Raw genomic sequence first — 21,033 nt, 5'->3', positions numbered from 1 at the left:
ACTACTCCTTGTGCTCCCCGGGCTTTGGACAGAACAGCCTGGTAGATCAGGATTGTGCCTTTCCTTTGCCCTTTGCACCTGTCTCGTGTCTTTGCACTGGGGATCCCCATTCCCGCTGTCAGAAAGCCTCACCTCCTCCATCTGCCCCCCAGCCCTCCTGAGAAAGTTTTCCTCATCAGTCAAGACTTCAGGTTTCAGTTCTAACCCAATCAGGTCATGATCTTCTTAAAGCCAAGCTGAGATCTACCACAGAGAGAACAAGAGATGTTTCTATGGGGGCCATGAAGGAGGAGTGGATAGGCTGGACCCCCACTTAAGGGGCTCTGGACCCCCAGAGGCAGCAGGTGCCTGGGGAGGAGGGAGAGGAGTTCAGTAAGGAGTAAGAAAGGCCCCCGAGATATACCCTGCAACCACTCCAGGGCTCTGGTGCTGATAACAACTTTTGGGACATGACCAATTAATTGTCTTTTGTGCCAGCTTGGAAACTTCCTAAATGTACGTATTTGCATTTTCAGTTTGTACAAGTTTGATGTTAATGATCGCCTTCAATTAAGTGTTATCGAAAAGCACTGACGATTACATGTTCCCTGATTCTGTGAACATACCCACCACTCAATTCTATGAGGGTTTATGGACTGTCTGTTCTGTGCCCAGTCCTGTGCCAGGTGAGGCGTGTGTGTGAGAGGAGCATGAGCATTCCAGCCAGGGACCAGAAAAACCTCAAAACAAGGCCAAAATGCACTGTGCTGTCAGAGAGCTGCAGACATGTCTCTATCATGCCTGGAACCCAGGCCTTGGCGCAGGTTGATCTGGGATAGCATCACAGACGTACTAGCTGTGTGGCCTTGAATGAGTTACTTAAGCTCTCTGAGCTTCAGTTTCCTGGTACTAATAATCTCTTCCTCATAGGGTTGTCATGAGGACTAAACAGAATAATGAGGACTAAACAGAATAATGCAGATAAAGGGCTCGGTACATTTGTGTGGGAGATAAGAAGCATGCCACATGCTGCCTGAGTTCAAGTCCTGACTCTATCACCGACTACCTGTGCACCCTTGGGCAAATTTCTTAACATCACTGGGCCTCAGTTTCCTCCTCAGTAGTGCCTCCCTCACCAGTCTGTGAGATGGTTGTCAGTGAAATCACAACATGCAAAGCACTCAGAGCCATGCCTGGCACACAGCAACAACTGAAAAATCTGTTGAGTATTACTACAATTCTATCCAACTCTAACCCTCCCCCTGTGCCCAGCTTTCTCTTTACAGATGGAAGGGTTTAAAATTTTAGAGATAGCAGTAATGGTGATGTCATCTTGAAAAAACTCACAAAAAGTATGTGTGATGTAACGGATTGCTTTTTGTGTGGCCTTTCTAGCCATGGTCTTGTAATTCCTACCCAAGTGATTGGGCGGGACTGTGTGATAGGGCAATTGTCGCCCAGCAAGGGGATTGGTCGGTTTTGCCTTAAAAGAGAGCCAATTCCAGAGCCGAGAGAAGGATCCTACCACAGCCAGGAGCAGAGAGTGCGTTCTTTGGACCCGGGATCCCTGCACTGAAAAGGTCCTGGAAGCAGGAGACCAAAAGAGAGAGCAAGCTGTAACCCTCAAGGCAGGAGAGACCCAGCAGAGAGAGGTGGCAGCAGGAGATGGCGCGATAGGCTTCCCAGCCCACAGAGAGAGAATGCCTTTGGGGAGAGGCCTAGGCCAGGGAGAGGCATGCCTGTGAACCTGGTTGGAAAGAGTCTGTCCTGATTAAAGAACTGTATCTGAGTGTTCTTGAGCCTGAATTGTAACTGTTACTTCCCTAATAAACCCCATAATTGTAAGTATAGTCTGTGAATTCTGTGTGGCCATTGCAATGAATCATCGAACCAAGCAGAGAAGTAGAGAGTGCTGTGCGAAGGATGGTTGGTGTCAGAGTTGGTAAAAATGGCAGAGAGAGAAGGCACGTCTGACCTCTGCCTCATAAGAATCGGCCTTGCCCCTTGTCGGGTTGGAGGAGGTCAGACACTTCTCTTGAGCTGCTTTTACAGTATGTAATCCCTCTGCTTGATCCTCCCAACCAAAATACATTAATTGTTTTCACTCAAGAAACATCAGGTCTCCAGCAATATCTGAAGTAGGTGACTGCCCTCCTCACTGGCTCTCTGAAGAGGCACCCCTAGTTATGAGCAGGAGCATGGAGTCACACTCCTCAGAGTTCACACCTGGATATGGAGTCACATTCTTTGGTCACACATGAGTATGCAGTCACACTTGAGCAGGAAGTCACACCTGGGCATGGAGTCCCACCCTTAGGTCACACCTGGGGATGGCATCACACTCCTGGGTGATATCTGACCACCTGTGGTCACAAGGCAGAGGGCTTCTGTCACTGTGTCCACCATACTTCCTGGTCCCATAAACTACAGACCCCACCATCAACTGAGTACTCCTGCACTGTCTGAATTCCCTGGAGATGGTAAGGGCTACTGTCTGAATTCTCTGGAGGTAGTAAAACTATTATTTTTACAAGTTGAAGACTCCCAGATGTAATCTTTTGCATTCTTCCCAGAGATGATACAGCACTAGAACATAGTAGGCAGCTAACGAATACTTTTCAGTTGATTAACTAGTACAGAAGCATACCCCATATTATATTAAACCATGCTTTTAAACATCAATAAAATTTAATTCCAAGGTCATGAAAATGATAAATCAGGGAATTTCTTTAAATAAACCTGTATCTTGGAATCAGAACTATGCACATACCTTTCCCTGCCTGGTAGGCACGTAAAGGGCAATTGTTTTGATTATGAGGAAGTCAAGTAAGACAGCTTTTATAAACTTAATTATTTACAAGGTACAGTCACACGGTTCAAATGTGTGTGTATAATCCTATTACAACTTCTTGTTTTTATAGTCGAAGATATTAACTTTAGAAAAAGACACAAATAGGATATACTTATTGCAGTAAAAGAAAGTAAGTAAAAAATTAGACCTTTCTATCAGAAACAACATGTTCCCTATTTTCAAATAAAAATATTAAATCTGCGAAGAACTGTGTCTTGAGGCAATCTCTTGAGATATAAGAGAGAGAAGCGAGCAGAGAGACAGGGGCACCTTGTACCACCAAGAAAGCAGTGCTAGGAGCAAAGCGTGTCCTATGGACCCAGGGTCCCCGTGCGGAGAAGCTCCTAGTCCGGGGGAAGATTGATGAGAAGGCTGACAGAGAGAAGGCCTTCCCCTGGAGCTGATGCTTTGAATTTGGGCTTTTAGCCTACTTTACTGTAAATAAATACATTTCTCTTTGTTAAAGCATCCACTTGTGGTATTTCTGTTACAGCAGCAATAAATGACTAAGACATGCTCTAAATTTATAATATTGGTTGATAAAAGCACATTAGAAAACACTTCAGCTGCATTATTTGAAAAAGCCTTTTTTTAAATCACTGTCTAATTTTGTTGTTTCAGTGTTTTATATTACTATTAGTTTTCTCAATTTTTTCTCACTTTTTACCTATCTTGCTTTTGTAATTTTCAGAAAACATTAAAAAAAAAAAAAAGAAAGAAAAGCTGCTGATGGATTTAGAAAATTCCTGATTCATGAAGCCAGTAATTCTTTTGACTCTACTGCTATAATGAGTCAATCCTTCAATTCTAGTAAGACTGATGGGGAGGGGAGAAGCGGGCAGGGACACGGAAGTAAAAAGATCTTAACTGCATCAAACTAGGGAAAGTCCCTCCCTGCATGGTGTGGGCTCTCCATTTTCCATTCTGAGATAGCACACCTTTGCTGATCAATGGCTCATGTCAAAAAACGTTTCTCATTATTTGGCAAATTTTCGACTTAGTAGACTAACCATCCTTTGCAGTTCTGGAGGCAGAAAACCAGGAATGTTGTGTGCTGATTGCTGGCTGTCCTTCTAGGGTCAGTTAAGCCATTGGATGTATGGAAGCTCATGGAAATAGAAGAGTCAGCAGAATCCTGAAGACGGTGGTAAGCTGGGAAACCCTAGTAACATAGTGGTTAAGAGCTACCGCTGCTAACCAAAAGCTCGGCAGTTCAAATCCACCAGGCGCTCCTTGGAAACTCTATAGGGAAGTTCTACTCTGTCCTACAGGGTTGCTATGAGTCAGAATCAACTCAACAGCAACGGGTTTTTTTTGACTTTTTGTGGTAAACTGTAAGCCTGCAGAACTGGGGTCATTCAAGCCTTGGGTTACCAATTCTTAGCTAGTGAATACACCGTGAATAATGAACAATTGGTTGGATATTTTCTCCTCCTATTCTCACTTACTGCAGGCTGCTCCAACCTCCATCTTGTAATCATAACCACTTCCAGAAGTCAAGTGGGTTGCCTTAGGCCACCTGGAAGCTATGAGAAAAGCTGTCTGACTTCTTATCTCTCTTATCTGTCTTAATAGGACTGGGGCCAAACACCTACATAACCCACCCCTCCTTTTTCTCTGCCATTCCCAACTCCATTTAATCCCCTTCAAAAAAGCTCTCTCTTATGGAAAGAGGTCATTCTCTTTGATCCTCTTCCTTTCCCTTTCCCTCTGGTGTGGGGGTAGGGGGCAGAAATTAACCACTGCCCTCTCTCCCTCTTCCTTTCTTGTTTCCATTTTTAAGCCTCCATTAAAAAAAGAAAAAAAAATAGAAAAAGTTACTGGGACAATTTTCTAATTCTTTAGTATAGGTATAGTTTTGAAGTGAAATTAACCATAGTAAAGACAACATCTTCAGCTGCTAATGTACAAAATCTCTGAAATGCTAAAATGTTCTTTTCAAAGTCTTCATAAAAGGTTTAATTTAACTCTATACTCATCTTTAATTACAATTATTCCCTTCAACAAGAAATGTCTAAAAACTCCCTTGGTATGCTTTTTTCTCGTGGGTTGAGTCTCAGTATGCTAATAGTACTGTTTTTTTTTTTTTTAAATTCCTTGGGAAGTGTACAGATTTCAACTGTGTTATGAGTTAAAGAGGTTTTGAGGACAAGAATCTGGGAACCAAATCATAACTTTTAATATTGCTTCTCCAGGCAAGTTTTCTAAGTTCCACACAACTTCTGTGAAATGAACTTCTGGAACAAAACCCATTTATAAGCTAGGGACTGAGTGTACACTATACACTCCCCATAGATCTTCATTAGCACTACAGAACTGAAAGCTGTCACCCAGCTTGATGCCGCGGGAAGCACGAGATATACAGACTACCAAATCACAGCAGTTGGCATGTCCTCCAGACCCCCTGGCAGAGCAAATGGCCAACAGAGCTCAAAACCAAAATGGTTTAGGAGGCAGTGAATACTGTGTGACCTCGAAGACCCATCTGGTTTTTTAATGCATTTTCTTCCATTGGACGTTGAAGAAACATACGTTTAACCGTGGCACAAATAACATTTGAAAACACCACAGGAAGGGGCCCTAAAGTTGAAAAAGGTTTCAAGACAGCAAGTCAGAAGTCACAGAAGGAAGCCTAGACCTGAAGCCAACCAGATAACTGTATTATTCAGCAGGAGCTACTTACAGAGTATCATCAGAAACCACTACAGAGCTGCAAAACAGACAGTTATAGAAACTCCCAACTCCTGCATTAAAAAAAAAAAAATTGCCATCTAGTCGATTCCGACTCAAAGAGACCCTGTAGGACAGAGCAGAACTTCCCCATAGGGTTTCCAAGAAGCGGCTAGTGGATTTGAACTGCCGACCTTTGGGTTAGCAGCTGAACGCTTAACCATTGCGCCACCCAATAAAATTTCACACATTAGCTGATGGTCCAGTGAGTCCCTGAGGAGGGAATGTTGATTGATGAGGGTATGTTGATTGATGAGGGTCTGATCTGAATTTGGAAGTGCAAATAGCAATAGAGAACAAGTTCCTATCAGGGCAAAAGACCTACTAGCCAGCAGGCTCCTTTATTCTTCCCATTGGCAGGCTGGCCTTGGTCAGGAGGCCTGGAAATCTGTCCCTCTGCAATTAACAGAGAAGAAAGAAAGTGACTTTTGTTGACTTTTGTTTGTTTGTTTGAGGCCTCAGGTTTCAAGTCAAGTCATTTTCATATAGAACATTAACTCCCTCTTCAAACTCTTTGAACACTTAGAGCCACTTCCACATTATTTGGCACTTAATTCTCTGCAGTCTCATCTTATTCTTTGATTACATGGTGCATGCAAGTCTGGCCTCCTCATTAGGAACATAAACACCTTAAAGGCAAGTAAATGGACTTAAACTTCATTGGGATCTCCCATAACACCTATACACTGCTAGGCAGAGTGGGTATCTGGTAAACACAGGTGGACGACCTCACAGGATGAGGCCCTGGCATATAGCCACAAGCACTGAAGTAAAGCCAATTTCACATGCCAATCTCAGCACAGCTTCCCAGGAACAGCAATGATGGAGAATACAGGCTAGGAGGCTACTTTGGCAGTCACAGGGAGCTACATCAGAGTGGAGAAACTATGATTCCTGTGTGTAGGGAAAAGTCTTTAAGACCTAGAGACCATAATCTCCATGAGGCCAGGAACTATGCTTGTTTTGTTCCCTACCCAGCACTAGCACATACTAGGATCTCAAAAACCATATACTGAATGAATGAAGAACATGAAACCAGGTTTCTCTCCATTGTTTTTGTTGTCAGCTGCCATGGAGTCAGCCCCCAACTCATGGTCACCCATGCACAACGGAAGTAAACTGTCTGATCCTACACCATCGCCATGATCGGTTGTGAAGTGGACCATTATGATCCATAGGGTTTTCCATGGCTGATTTTCAGAAGTAGATCACCAGGCCTTTCTTCCTAGTCTGTCTCAGTCTGGAAACTCTGCTGAAACTTGTTCAGCATCACACCAACACATAATGCACCACTGACGATGGGTAGTAGCTGCACATGAGATGCAATGGCTCAGAATGAAACCCAAGTTCTCCTCATTGTTCTCTGGGTTAATGTAGCCATACCTTATGTTTTTCTTCATTCATCTTCTATAATCAATACACAGAAGGGAAGAAGATTCCAGAAACCAAACCAACATGGTACTCAGAGTGTATACACAGGGGGGTGGTTTCCTCTCAGGCCTGCAAAGAGTATGTGTGGAGGTATAGGGTGAGATACAGGATCAGGAAAGAAGGTCACTGGCCCACTAGCCCCAGGTCTCAGGGCTTGCTGTGGAGGCACAATAGTTCCTCTGCCTAAGAGAAATGACTGGATGTCAGAGCAGGCTCTTGGCAGCTTGAGGCAGTGCAACGCTGCCCTGTGTGGTCCCCGTCTGGCTGGCAGCTTCCTGCCAGAGAAGGCTGCCAAGCAGGTTGTGACAGCTGTCAGGGCACAAAGTCTCCGAGGTTCTTGGGTGCACTGCCATTTCTGACCTGCCTGTCTGCTACTTGTGGGAAGTAGCTGGGAAGTTCAGAGGCTGAGAGACCCCATTTTCCATTGGCTTTCGTCTTCAGTGAGATGCATGGCTATCTTGTCCTTTTAAGATTGTCTTTGGCTTGTCTGGTCAATATGCTGAACCTGTTGATTCTGGACTCTAGGTATGAAGGAGAACTATAGTCCACTCTGTTATCGACCACTTGGTTTTCACTGTGACGACATGATCACACTTGTTTACAAGCATCTTATCACAGCAACTGACATCTGGCATGGGTTACCACTAGGAGCAATCACCTGTCTAAATAAATTACTTTTTAAAAAAAATTAAAGATGGCCTCTTAACCATTTACTTCTTTCTAAAATGTAATCTCAAAATCTTAATGCTTCTTATTCGGAATGTTTATACTTTAAGGGATTTTGATCAGGGACCACCTTTTTCTATTCTCCTAAAGCAACAACCTTTATTGAAATTTGCTGATAAGTGAACTCAATTTCCCATCAGGAGATGCATAAGTGTCCTATTCTACAATCAAAGGTGAAAAGTTAAAAGAGAAATTTCAGACAATACCTTTCAGCATCATTCGTCCAGTGGATCCTCCAAAAGTATTGAGAAGGCCACTTCTTGCTCCTAAAGATGTGGTTGCTTCTAGGAGAGACCCAGTGATGTACTGAGATATGGAAGTCCTTTGGAGGGTGGCACGATACTCACATATGGTGTCTTGGACACGCTGCTTTAAGCATGGACCACTGCTAATCCTTCCATGGGCTGTTTCAGAGGCTGGGAGCTTTCTGAAGAAATGGAGAAGAGATCCAATTGTACCTTCTATTTCTTCTCCTCGTCTCACTGCATTGTAGATCTGTGAATAGCACAAAGTACAGGAAGTATTAATCCAGTTTCTTAGAAAAGCAAATTAGCTTGTTGACAAAATGCCAAGATGACTTATTAAGAAAGAAGGCTCAGTTGCTCTAAGCACAAACACTCTTGAGCACTGGACTTATGCATTAACCTGAACATTCTACAGACATGGTTTATTTGGAAAAGCTATGTGTAGTTATGAAATAGGCCATTCAAACAACGCTGCTGTCAAACAGAGCACTTGCAAGTTGTACCAATCAAAAATATGTTAAGCTCAAATTTCTCCTCCTCCTCAGCAGAGCAAAGCTCCTCTGCAGAGGGACAAGGGCAAACCTTTCCTTTTTGTCCTTTTGGACTCTCCTGAGTGACTGTCCCATGTCTGCCTGCCTGCATGGAACACTCCAGCCTGACATTCATGAAGAACTTTTTCTCCACGCTCAAATTGAAGTGAGGATGAAAAGGTCATGGAGAAGGACAGCTTCTCTTGTTTCTTACTTAGGTATAAACCTTCAATCCATCAGCTGAGATCAAATTCTTTGAATTCTTTTTAGTTCCTCCTCCTCTATCACCCATGTTGAGTGAACTGACAAATCCTGCCCACTCTTCCTGCCCTGTCTCTATCACTATCCTGATTTCTTCTCCTTTTATCACGTGAATCCATCATTCAAATTATCTCAAGTTTGGACTATTAGGATCCGCTCCCAGCCGTTACAATGCAATCGTTCATCATGCATTTCATGGGAAGAACTGTGTTGAAAGACATGGGGCATGTGCAAAGAGTAACACACACCCTTTGTGCTGCAGGATTTCACACTCTAATTTGGAAGATAAGGCCTGACAATTATGAGGTCTGACATTATTGTAGAAAGGTTTTGGGTTTTGTCAAGCACTCTGGGAAGCCAGAGACTTCTGGGTGGTGTATAAACAACAGGGAAGAAACATAACATAGGGTAAGTTACTCTAGCTTTCTGATGGTGGGATAAAGGTTTACTATATTGTGTTGTCTCTATCATGCCACCTTGAGTCCCTTGCCTTGGATCACCTGTCATTCATTCCTCAAATCAACAAACAGTTATTAAGTGTTTATATACCAGTCACTGTACCATGCTTAGAAAAATAAGAGAGCTGCTTCTCTCAAAGGGATTATAATCTAGTAAAGGAGACAGGCAAATAAGCAAAAACCTTACAGCTGTGTGGAAATAGAGGTCACCCCCTCTGATGACACCAATGAGTAACCAGGGATGAAAAGGACCTCGCATGCCCTCTAGGCCCCTGTGATGCTGCATACTCCAAATTTCACCTTAGCCAGGGCCCACGGGCACTCAAGAGGACCTCTGCTGAGCTGTGCAAAGTCCTTATGAGACCCTAGAATGTATTCAGAACTCACCTGATAGTCATACTGCACTGACCTTAGCTAGATTTCTATTCTGCCTTTATCTGTCTAATGGTATACACTTGCCACTTGAAGGTAGACTGTGAATTCTTAGCTTAATTCTCTATCATTAAATTTCTGGTGGCCAGTGTGGCCATGGATAGTGTGCTGGGTCAGAGTAAGTCCAGGCTTTAGGGGCAGGTAAGTGGGGGGTTGATACTTGGCTCTACTTTGATCAGCTATTTGACCATGAACAAGGTGTCCTGACTGTTCTGAGATAATTTCTTCCTCTGTAAAGTGGGGGTGATAATGCTCCTTCTTAGGGAAGTTGTGAGATTCAATGAGATAATACATGTAAAGTACTCAGGCCAGTGTCTAGAAATAAAATCGTGCCATAGACCATAGACGCCTAAGAGAGCCCAGCAGAGCTCAGTTGACCCAGACTACGAGAATAACCCAGCCAACTCACAGAATCATGTGCTAACTAAATGACTGATGTGATAAGTTACTAAGTTTTTTTTTGTCACAAAGCAAAAGTTAACTGACACAAGGATGGTGTGTTGGACACAATGATAAGTACTTCACTTGTATGAGGTTTGACTCTACACATTAATCCTAAGAGGTTGATTCATTTTTGCAAACGGAGAAAGTAGCCTAGAGAAGTGGGGAAATACAGTCAATATCACATAGCTGCTAAGAGGCTGAGCCCAGGATTCAAACCCAGCTCTGTCCAACTCTGTGGTCCAGCTTTATCCATTGCAGCATACATGGTCACACCCAAAGCCCAAACAGTGGGATTCAGGTTCAAATTGTTATTTGGCAAAAGGCTTACATGATGTTTCTAAGGCTCTTGTTATTATTTGTATTCAGGATAATTCCTTTCATGGTCACCGTAAATTACTTCTGAAATACTCAAGTTATGACTAATGAATGACCTAATATGTTTCCTTTATATGGAGATTTACAGTTTTAAATTATAAAGTGAAAAAAAATATATAAAATTTATCTCACTTGATCAATGTAGTAATACAAGGTGCTGAAAACTAGACAGACTACTATGACCTCTATAGGCCAAAATCTTTTTGGAGATAAAATTAACAAGTCACAACGTGGCATCCAAGCTCACTAAACAGCTATGTGTTCATTCATTCATTAACAAGTGATTTATTGATCACATACGTTGTGCCAACCCCAACTGCTAGAGACTCAACAGTGGTGAGCAAGAAGAGTTTCACTTTACTGGGGGAGGCAGACAAGAAATAGGTAGACCAAATAAATTAATTAAAAAAGTTACAGATTATTATATACAGTCAAGATATATTTTACAAGTGGAGTCTACAGGACTTGCTGAAGTTGTTGGGGTGACTGAGGAAAGGAAAGGACCTTCTTTAGGTCAAGGAGTCAAGGTTTCTAAATGTGGTTGTTTTAAGTTCTTAGAGAGTCAAGATTTATAGATAGTTATAGATCAATGTGCAAACCCCACCCCTCACGGCTCCTATGTTTAACAACTACTGTGAATGGTGAATAAATCCTCTTCATGATATTAAACTACTCCCACTATGGCAGGTACTGTGGAATGACCTGGCCTGAACTGGTTTGAGCAGAATGACCTTGATATTAACGAAGTTACTTGCAGAAAAGCAAGCAATGCTTAGACAACACTTAAGAAAACACCTGCAGTTCCTCATGACTCAAGAAAGAGGGATGCCTTATAGAAACCAGCACTGGGACGTGGAGTGCAGACCCAAAACAAAATAAAACAAACATACCGAGGCTGAAGAAAGCCAGGGTAATTCAGACAGAGACAAAGCCAGACTTTAGTGCACTGAAAGGCACAAATCAGCGAGACCCACCAGGTCAACAGCACTCACCCAAAAGGAAACTTCCATGTAGCCAGAAAGGGTCTTGTTGTAACTTAACCTCTACTGGGGCCAAAGAGCTATTTCTCAAGGAGAGTCAATTTTTTATTTACTCTGTTTTAAAAGATGTCTTTCTGGGGTCAGGGTTATGGAAAATTATGATGCTCAAGATCTGATGGCATATCTTTTGAAATCTTTCAACAGGGAGAGAGGCTTGTTACTTAGGTGTTCATTAACTCTTAGTAATGATACTTGTAATAATTGCAACATTTATTGAGTGCTTAAAATGAACTAGGCACTGAGCATTGAGACATGACTTCATTTAACCTCAAAAAAACTCTATGAAGAAGTCCTGCTATTGCCACCATTAAAAAATGAGGAGCGAAAGTGTATGGTCACACCGCTAGGACTTAGTGTCAGGGCTATCCAACTCTTAGCCAGTGCTGCTAATCACCAGACTGAACAGTTATGGAATCCTACTAGAGATGTCAACGAAACCACTCGCAAGAGAGGGTAACTGTAGTAATGGTCCCTCCATCTCTCTTTGTTTATTGTCTGTCTCCTCCCACTAGAATGTCAGCTTCGTGAGGACTTCATCTCTCTTGTTCATTCTTGTATTCCCAGTGTCTAAAATAGTGCTAAAGGAACCCTAGTGGTGCAATGTTTAAGCACTCAGCTGCTAACTGAAAGGTTGGCAGTTTGAACTCAGCCAGCAGCTCCGAGGGAGAAAGACCTGGCAATCTGCTTCTGTAAAGATTCCAAACCAAAAAACCAAAACCGTTGCCATCAAGTCAGGGTAGAACTACCCCACAGGGTTTCTAAGGCAGTAATCTTTATGGAAGCAGACCACCACATCTTTCTCCCGTGAAGCAGCTGGTGGGTTTGAACTGCTGACCTTTTGGTTAGGGCTTAAACACTGTGTCACCGAGGCTCCTTTCCATAAACATTACAGCCTTGGAAACGCTATCAGGCAGTTCTACTCTGTAACATGGGAGTCAAAAATCAACTTGACAGCACCTAACAACAAAATAGTGCTTGGCATTATAGCTTCTCAATAAACAGTTCTTGACTGAATGAGTGAATCTCTCTATTCTACATCTTTGCTGAGAACTTGGCTAGAATCCGTTAGTTTTTTTTGGTAATGAAGCTACCGAATTCATCTGAACCACAGGCGACATTGTATTGTCACCTGTATTTGCTGACCACCAGAAACAGAAATCACATGAAATGGCATAAAATTTCACAAAGCATTCAAAATAGTTGCAACCAAATAAGTTTCTAACTGCTACCAACCAGACTTGGCCTGAGAAGTTCATTAGTAGTTTAACACTATTCTATGATCATTTGCTAACTGGCTTAGAGTTGAGAGTATTTAATCCAATCTATTCTCCATGCCAATTGTCTGTGGAAATGATGATTCGGCAGGATCATGGGGCTTACAAAAACAGGATATGGATTCAGGTATTTACTGTCCTAATTTAATTTAATTCAACAAATATTAAGTTTCAGTTATAGGGACTACGCCAAAAACCAAACCTGTTGCCACTGAGTCGATTCTGAGTCATAGCAAATCTATAGGACAGAGCAGAATTGCCACACAGGGTTTCCAAGCAGCAGCTGGTGGATTCGAACTGCCAGCCTTTTGGTTAGCAGCCTGAGCTCTTAACCACTGCACCACCAGGGCTCCATAGGGACTATGGTAATGTTAATAATTATGGTAATAATGAGCTGTGTGATATTAAGCAAATGACTAAACCTTCTGGCTCTGTAGTCTTCTTACGTTTAACACAAAGGGATCAGTCAACATTATTTCCAATGTCCCCGTTAAAGTTGCTGTTCTTTGAGCCATACTTCCTAGCCTTCTTAAATGGAGGATGGACAGCATTAATTATCAACCTTCATTTTGATTATCATTATTCTCTAATACAGTAGACAGTTAGCTTCTGCTACTTCCCTCTCTCTTATTACCTTTCTCCTTCAATATTAGTTGTCATTTCTCACTCTGGATTATATATCTTCTACTAGTATATTTATCCTCCCCATAATGTGGCTCTTACAGTAACCTGAACTAGAAAAACAAATAATCACACTTATTTTAACTATGTGCTAACTATGAGCTAATAGGCTGGGGAAGAATGTTGGAGCCTCTCTTATGGAATGAAGTATAAGAGCTTAGCTTTGTGCTGTGGTTTGGAAACCCCTTTTACTGGTCTCATGGGGCCCTTTCCTAACTTCTGGAATCTAGAAGCAGTATTCTGGAAGGATAAATAAAGATGCTAGAAGTTTGACTCTGGTTGGTGTCCATGTGTAAACAAAATGCAATGATATAAGAGCCACCATATTTCCTGAAGAGTCAACAGAAACAGTGAGGCTGATGGAGGGAGTGGTAGCTGAGGCAGCCTGGAGACCAGAGTGGCAGGGATGGGTAGGAGGATTTTGGTAGCAGCCTATTTTCTTTGCTCTATTCCACGTTTCATTCAAGTGCTTGTGTGGAGAATTCCATTCTACTGAGAGTATGCAGGTCACGCACAAGACACTGAGCAAACGGGACTCCAGGGAGCCAAAAATAAAGGCTTTGCTAAGACCAGGCCAATTAACCAGAGCTGTGCCACCAGCTTCTACAGAAGGTAAGCCAAAACCTTTATTACTATGTGAAACATCTAAAAAGGTATGTGAGAGGATGTCCCAGACAATTTAATAATCTGGGATTTTAAAAACTTGAAATGCCCTTCCACATGCCTTCCAACCCACATTTTACCCATTCATTCCAATTTTGCTTCTTCCATATAGCTTTCCCAGAACTCTAGCCATAAATAAATGATTGTTTTCTATACTCTGAATTCACTCTCCACCACACATCTGTCAGTTTGTCATACTGGTGACAAACTTACCTGTTGCTGTGATACTGGAAGCTTTGCCACCAGTATTTCAAATAGCAGCAGGGTTACCCTGGATAGACAGGTTTCAGTGGAGCTTCCACACTAAGACAGATTAGGAAGAAGGACCTGGCAGTCTACTTCTGAAAAAATTGGCCAGTGAACACCTTAGGAATAGCAGCGGAACATTGTCTGATATAGTGCCGGAAGATGAGCCCCTCAGGTTGGAAGGCACTCAAAAAACGGCTGGGGAAGAGCTGCCTCCTCAAAGTAGAGTTGACCTTAATGACATGGATGGAGTCAAGCTTTCAGGACCTTCATTTGCTAATGTGGCATGACTCAAAATAAGAAGAAACAGCTGCAAACATCCATTAATGATCGGAACGTGGAATGTACGAAGTATGAATCCAGGAAAATTGGAAGTCGTCAAAAATGAAATGAACCACATAAAGATCGATACCATATGCATTAGAGTGAGCTGAAATGGACTGGTATTGACTATTCTGAATCAGACAATCATATGGTCTACTATGCCAGCAATGACAAATTGAAGAGGAATGGCATCGTGTTCATCGTCAAAAAGAATATTTAAAGATCTATCCTGAAATACAACAATGTCAGTGATAGGATAATATCCATATACCTACAAGGAAGACCAGTTAAAATGACCATTATTCGAATTTAGGCGCCAACCACTAAGGCCAAAGGCGAGGAAACTGATGATTTTTACCAACTTCTGCAGTCTGAAATTGATCAAACATGTATTGATAATTACTGGTGATTGGAATGTGAAAGTTGGAAATAAAGAAGCATCAGTAGTTGGAAAATATGGCCTTGGTTATAGAAACGACGCCTGAGATTGAATGACAGAATTTTGCAAGACCTATGATTTCTTCATTGCAAATTTTTTTTTAAACAACATAAACTACGACTATACACATGGAGCTCGCCTGATGGAAAACACAGGAATCAAATCAACTACATCTGTGGAAAGAGACATGAGGGAACAGCTCAATATAATCAATCAGAACAAGGTTGGGGCCAACTGTGGAACAGACCATTAATTGCTCATATGCAAGTTCAAGCTGAAGCTGAAGAAAATTAAAAGAAGTCCATGAGAGCAAGATATGACCTTGAGTATATCCCATCTGAATTTGGAGACCATCTCAAGAACAGATTTGATGCATTGAACACTTAATGACTGAAGGCCAGACAAGTTTTTGGAAGACATCAGGAACATCATACACGAAGAAAGTAAAAGACAGGAAAGAAAGAAAAGACCAAAATGGATGTCAGAAGAGACTCTGAAACCTGCTCTTGAATATAGAGTAGCTAAAGCAAACGGAAGAAATGATGAAGTAAAAGAGCTGAACAGAAGATTTCAAAGGGCAGCTCGAGAAGACACAGTAAAATATTATAATGAAATGTGCAAAGACCTAGAGTTAGAAAACCAAAAGGGAAGAACTCGTTCGGCATTTCTCAAGCTGAAAGGACTGAAGAAAAAATTCAACCTCGAGTTGCAATTTTGAAGGATTCTATGGGCAAGATATTGAATGACACAGGAAGCATCAAAAGCAAATGGAAGGAATACACAGAGTCACTGTACCAGAAGGAAATGCACAACATTCAATCATTTCAGGAAGTAGCATATGATCAAGAACCGATGGTATTGAAGGAAGAAGTCCAAGCTGCACTGAAGGCATGGCACAAAAACAAGGCTTCAGGAATTGACAGAATACCAATTGAGATGTTTCAAGAAATGGATGCAGTGCTGGAAATGCTCACTCGTCTATGCCAAGAAATTTAGAAGACAGCTACTTGGCCAATCGACTGGAAGAGACCCATTATTTGGGCCCATTCCAAAGAAAGGTGACCCAACAGAATGCAGAAATTATCGAACAATATCATTAATATCACATGCAAGTAAAATTTTCCTGAAGATCATTCAAAAGTGGTTGCAGCAGTACATCAACAGGGAACTGCTAGAAACTGAAGCTGGATTCAAGATGTGGAACAAGGGATATTATTGCTGATGTCAGATGGATCTTGGCTGAAAGTAGAGAATACCAGAAAGATGTTTACCTGTGTTTTATTGACTATGCAAAAGCATTCAACTGTGTGGATCATAATGGATAACATTTCGAAAAATGGGAACTCCAGAAAACTTAATTGTGCTCATGCAGAATCTGTACACAGACCAAGAGGCAGTAGTTCAAACGGTACAAGAGGATACTGCATGGTTTAAAATCAAGAAACGTGTGCGTCAGGGCTGCATCCTTTCACCATACTTATTCAATGTGTATGCTGAGCAAATAATTCAAGAAGCTGGACTATATGAAGAAGAATATGGCATCAGGATTGGTGAATGACTCATTAACAACCTGCGTTATGCAGATGACACAACCTTGCTTGCTGAAAGTGAAGGGGACTTGAAGCACTTACTGAAGATCAAATACCACAGCCTTCAGTATGGATTACACCTCAACATAAAGAAAACAAAAATCCTCACAACTGGACCAGTAAGCAACATCATGATAAATGGAGAAAAGACTGAAGTTGTCAAGGATTGCATTTTACTTGGCTCCACAATCAACATCCATGGAAGCAACAGCCAGGAATCAAATGATGTACTGCATTGGGCCAATCTGCCACAAAAGACCTCTTTAAAGTGTTAAAAAGCAAAGATGTCACCTTAAGGACTAAGATGCACCTGACCTAAGCCATGATATTTTCCATCGCCTCATAGGCACACGAAAGCTGGACAATGACTAAGGAAGACTGAAGAAGAATTGATGCCTTTGAATTATGATGCTGGCAAAGAATATTGAATATACCATGGACTGCCAAAACAATGAACACATCTGTCTTGGAAGAAATACAGCCAGTCTCACATACTTTGGACATGTTATCAGGAGAGACCAGTCCCTGGAGAAGGACGTCATGCTTGGAAAAGTAGAGGGTCAGCAAACAAAAGAGGAAGACCCTCAATGAGATGGTCTGACACAGTGGCTGCAACAATGGGCTCAAACAACGATTGTGATGATGGCACAGGACAGCATTTCGTTATGGTGTACACAGGGTTGCTAGGAGTCAAAAGCAACTCGATGGCACCTAACAACAAAAACAACGAATGCACTTTATGCAAAACTCTATGGTGGCACTTTCTGTGAAGTAGGGAAATAACCGTTGATTCCTCACTTCCAGGCTGTGAGTACCCATGGGGGTAAAGAGCATATTTTATGCAACATTTTTTCTCCAGCACAAAGCACACTGTTTGGCACACAGTAGGCAATGGAAAAAGGGGTGGAATAATTGAAGCCTTAGAGCCGTGGTTCTCAAAGTGTGATAACCAGACCAGAAGCATCACCTTGGAACTTCTTAGAAATGTACATTCCTGCATCCCACCCCAACCAGTAACCAGCTGCCTTCAAGTCTATTCCACTTCATGGTGTCCCTCTGTGTGTCAGAGTAGAACTGTACTTCATGGGTTTTCAATGGCTGATTTTTCAGAAGTAGATCTCTAGGCTTTTCTTCCGAGGCACTCTGGGTGGACTTGAACTCCCAACTTTTCGGTCAGCAGCTGAGCGTATTAACCATTTGCACCATCCAGGGACTCCTGGGTCCCACCCTAGACCTACTAAATCAAAAACTCTGGGGCTGGGGCCCAGCAATCAGTGTTTTAATAAGCCCTCCAGGCGATTCGGATTACTGCTGAAGTTTGAGAACCACTGCCTTTGACTTTAAGGAGAGCACATTACCTTTCATCATTATATTATCCATCCCATAAGCCTTTATGTTCATGTCATCTCCCTTCCAGATGGGAGCTCCTGAGAGCAAGGGTGAGGTCCTATTCATCTCTATATTTCAGAGGCCAGCACAGGGCAAAACTCAACCAATGTTAACTGAACGAAGGGGCACCTCTCGAAGAAATTCCCTGTGGCTGTTAATGTAACAGGCTTTTCTGTAAATGATGCTTCCAGCTTAATATTTCCGAAGATGGATCATGTCTGAGATACTAATTCTAATGAGAATTACCACATTGATGAATCATATCTTAATAAGAAAACAGAAAACTTGGCTGCCAAGGAAGCTTCTTGAAAAGAAAAAAATCAAATCAGGACAAATGGATTATGTTGTTAGGCTTGTAATGTCAGGCATGAATTAGGCCAGTGGAAGGAATTTAATGGCCTGAACTACCAGGCTCCCTGCAGTTTTAAGGAGCAATGGATCAATTAATGAATCACATGGGAACAAAGCTCCCGCAAGACAAACACAAACTTTCACAAATCCCTTAGTCAGTGCTGCTACCGAGGCTCAGAGGCTCAGGGGCATTGTTCTCACTATGCTGTGGACATGTGAAGCTGGGAGGGGCAGAAAGTTCCTGAAGTCCTATAGCTCCAAGCTGCTGTGTGTCCACACCTAAAGCCAACTTACCTGCTTTCTGTGCCCAACCCCTCCCTGGATGATGCTCAAATTCCTGCTCACCTTGTCCAGGCTCTCTAACCTCGCTCCTGCTCAACTGGAAAGGGCCTGAAGAAAGCAAGGTTGCCATCTATCTTCATTATTCATGGTGGCCCCTTTCCACCTGGGTCCTCACGTCTGGACCAACACCAAATCTCCCTTCTCTACTCTTAACCTTCCCCTCTTCTGTTCGAAGCCTGCCTGAGGGTCATCTCCTAGGACACTTTCTCTGACAACCAGAGGTGAGATAGTAGAGAGAGAGGTTTTAGAGCGAAGCAGAAAGAGCATGAGACTGATCAGGGTTGGAATCTTAGGGCCACTAGCTAGCAGAGGTGGTAAAGTAACTGGTTTCTTTAATGGAGACAATCACAGTACTCGCCACACAGGGTTCTTATAAGAGAGGATTAAATGAGACAAGAGAGCTATGAGCCCTTTGTCTCCAGCTTCACCAGCCCATCAAAGTGGTCAGAATGACTTTAATCTTTACAGCTACAAGGCCAAGCTGGTTTGCCTCAGGCGCTCTGACTTGCTCCCAAGATGGTAGTCTCTCCTATGCTCAGGAGTAAGCTGCTTCTGTTCTTCCACTCCTCTGTGGTTGGACCAGGCTCTGCCCTCCTGTGCTCGGGGTGGAGATAAACAACATCCCTGTCCCAGTCTCCTGCATGTGAACTCATGAGCAGATGTCTGTATACTTCCTGGTCCACAGCTCCACGAACAGTCAAACTCTGAACTCAACTTTAGCCTAGTGAGCCCACTACATTATAAATGCGAAGCTCTAGTACCTCACTTGGCACGTTTGTGGCATTTAATAAATGGTAGCTTATTAATTGGAGCCCTGGTGGCACAGTGGTTAAGAATTTGGCTGCTAACCAAAAAGGCTGGCAGTTTGAATCCACCAGCCGCTGCCTGGAAGCCCTATGGGGCAGTTCTACTCTGTCCTATAGAGTCACTATGAGTCAGAATCGATGCAATGGCAATGGGTTTTGGTTTACAGCTTATTAATTCACTTGGTTAATATGGAAGTTACAGTGACAGTCCTCTCTCTTATCCTAGGTTCCTTCATTTTTCTCCCTTCTCCACTGTTCTCCTTTTTCCCTTCAGGTTGTTCCTGGGGATGTTTCCTTCAACTTATTCTTGGTCCCCATGGCTTCTTCACCCTCAAAATTTCTTACTCCTCCCCACTTTCATACCCCGTCTTGCTTTCTTCTGAATAGCATCCTTTTTTTTCTTCTTGTACTGTCCTGATCTTCCTATCTTCCTCACCACCTCCTCTTTTCTCTTTATTCCCATTGTCCCATCTCTCTTCTCCATCCCCCATTTCTTTTTACTCCCATTTGATCTTGATTCCTTGAGCTTCAGTTCCAGGGGCAAGGGAAGAAGGTGGGAATGAGGGAGTGTTGTCTAGTAGGGTTTGTAAACAGAGACCTTCCTCTAATTATTAGTTTATTCATTGTTGGTTTGTCATTATTGAATGCACTAAGTGTTTTTATTCTACTGTAAAAATGCAGTGATTTAATTCTTTTTAAAAAATTTTTATTTATGTTGTTGTTGTTGAGAATATACACAGCGAAACATACACCAGTTCAACAGTTTCTACGTGCACAATTTAGTAACGTTAATTACGTTATTTGATTTCTGCAACCATTCTCACCCTCCTTTTCTGAGCTGTTCCTCCCCTATTAACATAAACTCACTGCCCCCTATGTTTCCTATCTAATCTTTAGAGATGGTGTTGTCTAACTGACCCCATAGATAGTTCTTAAAAGAGCATCATGCTTAAGGCACACATTTTCTTTTCTTTTCTTTTTTTAATTGTGTTTTAGATGAAGGTTTACTGAGCAAATTCGTTTCTCATTAAACAATTAATACGCATATTTTTTGTGACATTGGTTGCCAACCCCATGACATGTCAACACTCTCCTCTTCTCGATCTTAGGTTTCCCATTACCAGCTTTCCTGTCCCCTCCTGTCGTCTCATCCTTGCCCCTGGGCTAGTATGCCCTTTCAGTCTCTCTTTTTTTTTTTAAATTATGCTTTAAGTGAAAGTTTACAGCTCAAGTTAGTTTCTCATACAAAAATTTACACACACAGCGTTATGTGACCCTCGTTGCTCTCCCTATAATGTGACGGCACACTCCTCCTTTCCATCCCGGATTTCCCGTCTCCATTCAACCAGCTCCTGTCCCTTTCTGCCTTCTCATCTTACCTCCAGACAGGAGCTGCTCATTTAGTCTCATGTATCTACTTGAGATAA

The 21,033-nt window shown here is 42.3% G+C and overlaps 1 protein-coding gene across 1 annotated transcript in view; it reads right to left on the bottom strand.

Moving 5' to 3' along the window:
• The window catches only part of PLCE1 (phospholipase C epsilon 1), a 282,148-nt gene that overhangs the window by 159,483 nt on the left and 101,632 nt on the right, over positions 1–21,033 (bottom strand). Inside the window, exon 2 of the mRNA XM_012557636.2 lies at positions 7,924–8,212. Within this exon, the coding sequence (XP_012413090.1) occupies positions 7,924–8,212 (289 nt within the window). The remainder of the gene's footprint in view (positions 1–7,923; positions 8,213–21,033) is intronic.

Source organism: Trichechus manatus, unplaced genomic scaffold, assembly GCF_000243295.1.
Source record: "Trichechus manatus latirostris isolate Lorelei unplaced genomic scaffold, TriManLat1.0 scaffold00007, whole genome shotgun sequence".
NCBI classification, from domain to species: Eukaryota; Metazoa; Chordata; class Mammalia; order Sirenia; family Trichechidae; genus Trichechus; species Trichechus manatus.
This window is presented reverse-complemented; position numbering and strand designations above follow the sequence as displayed.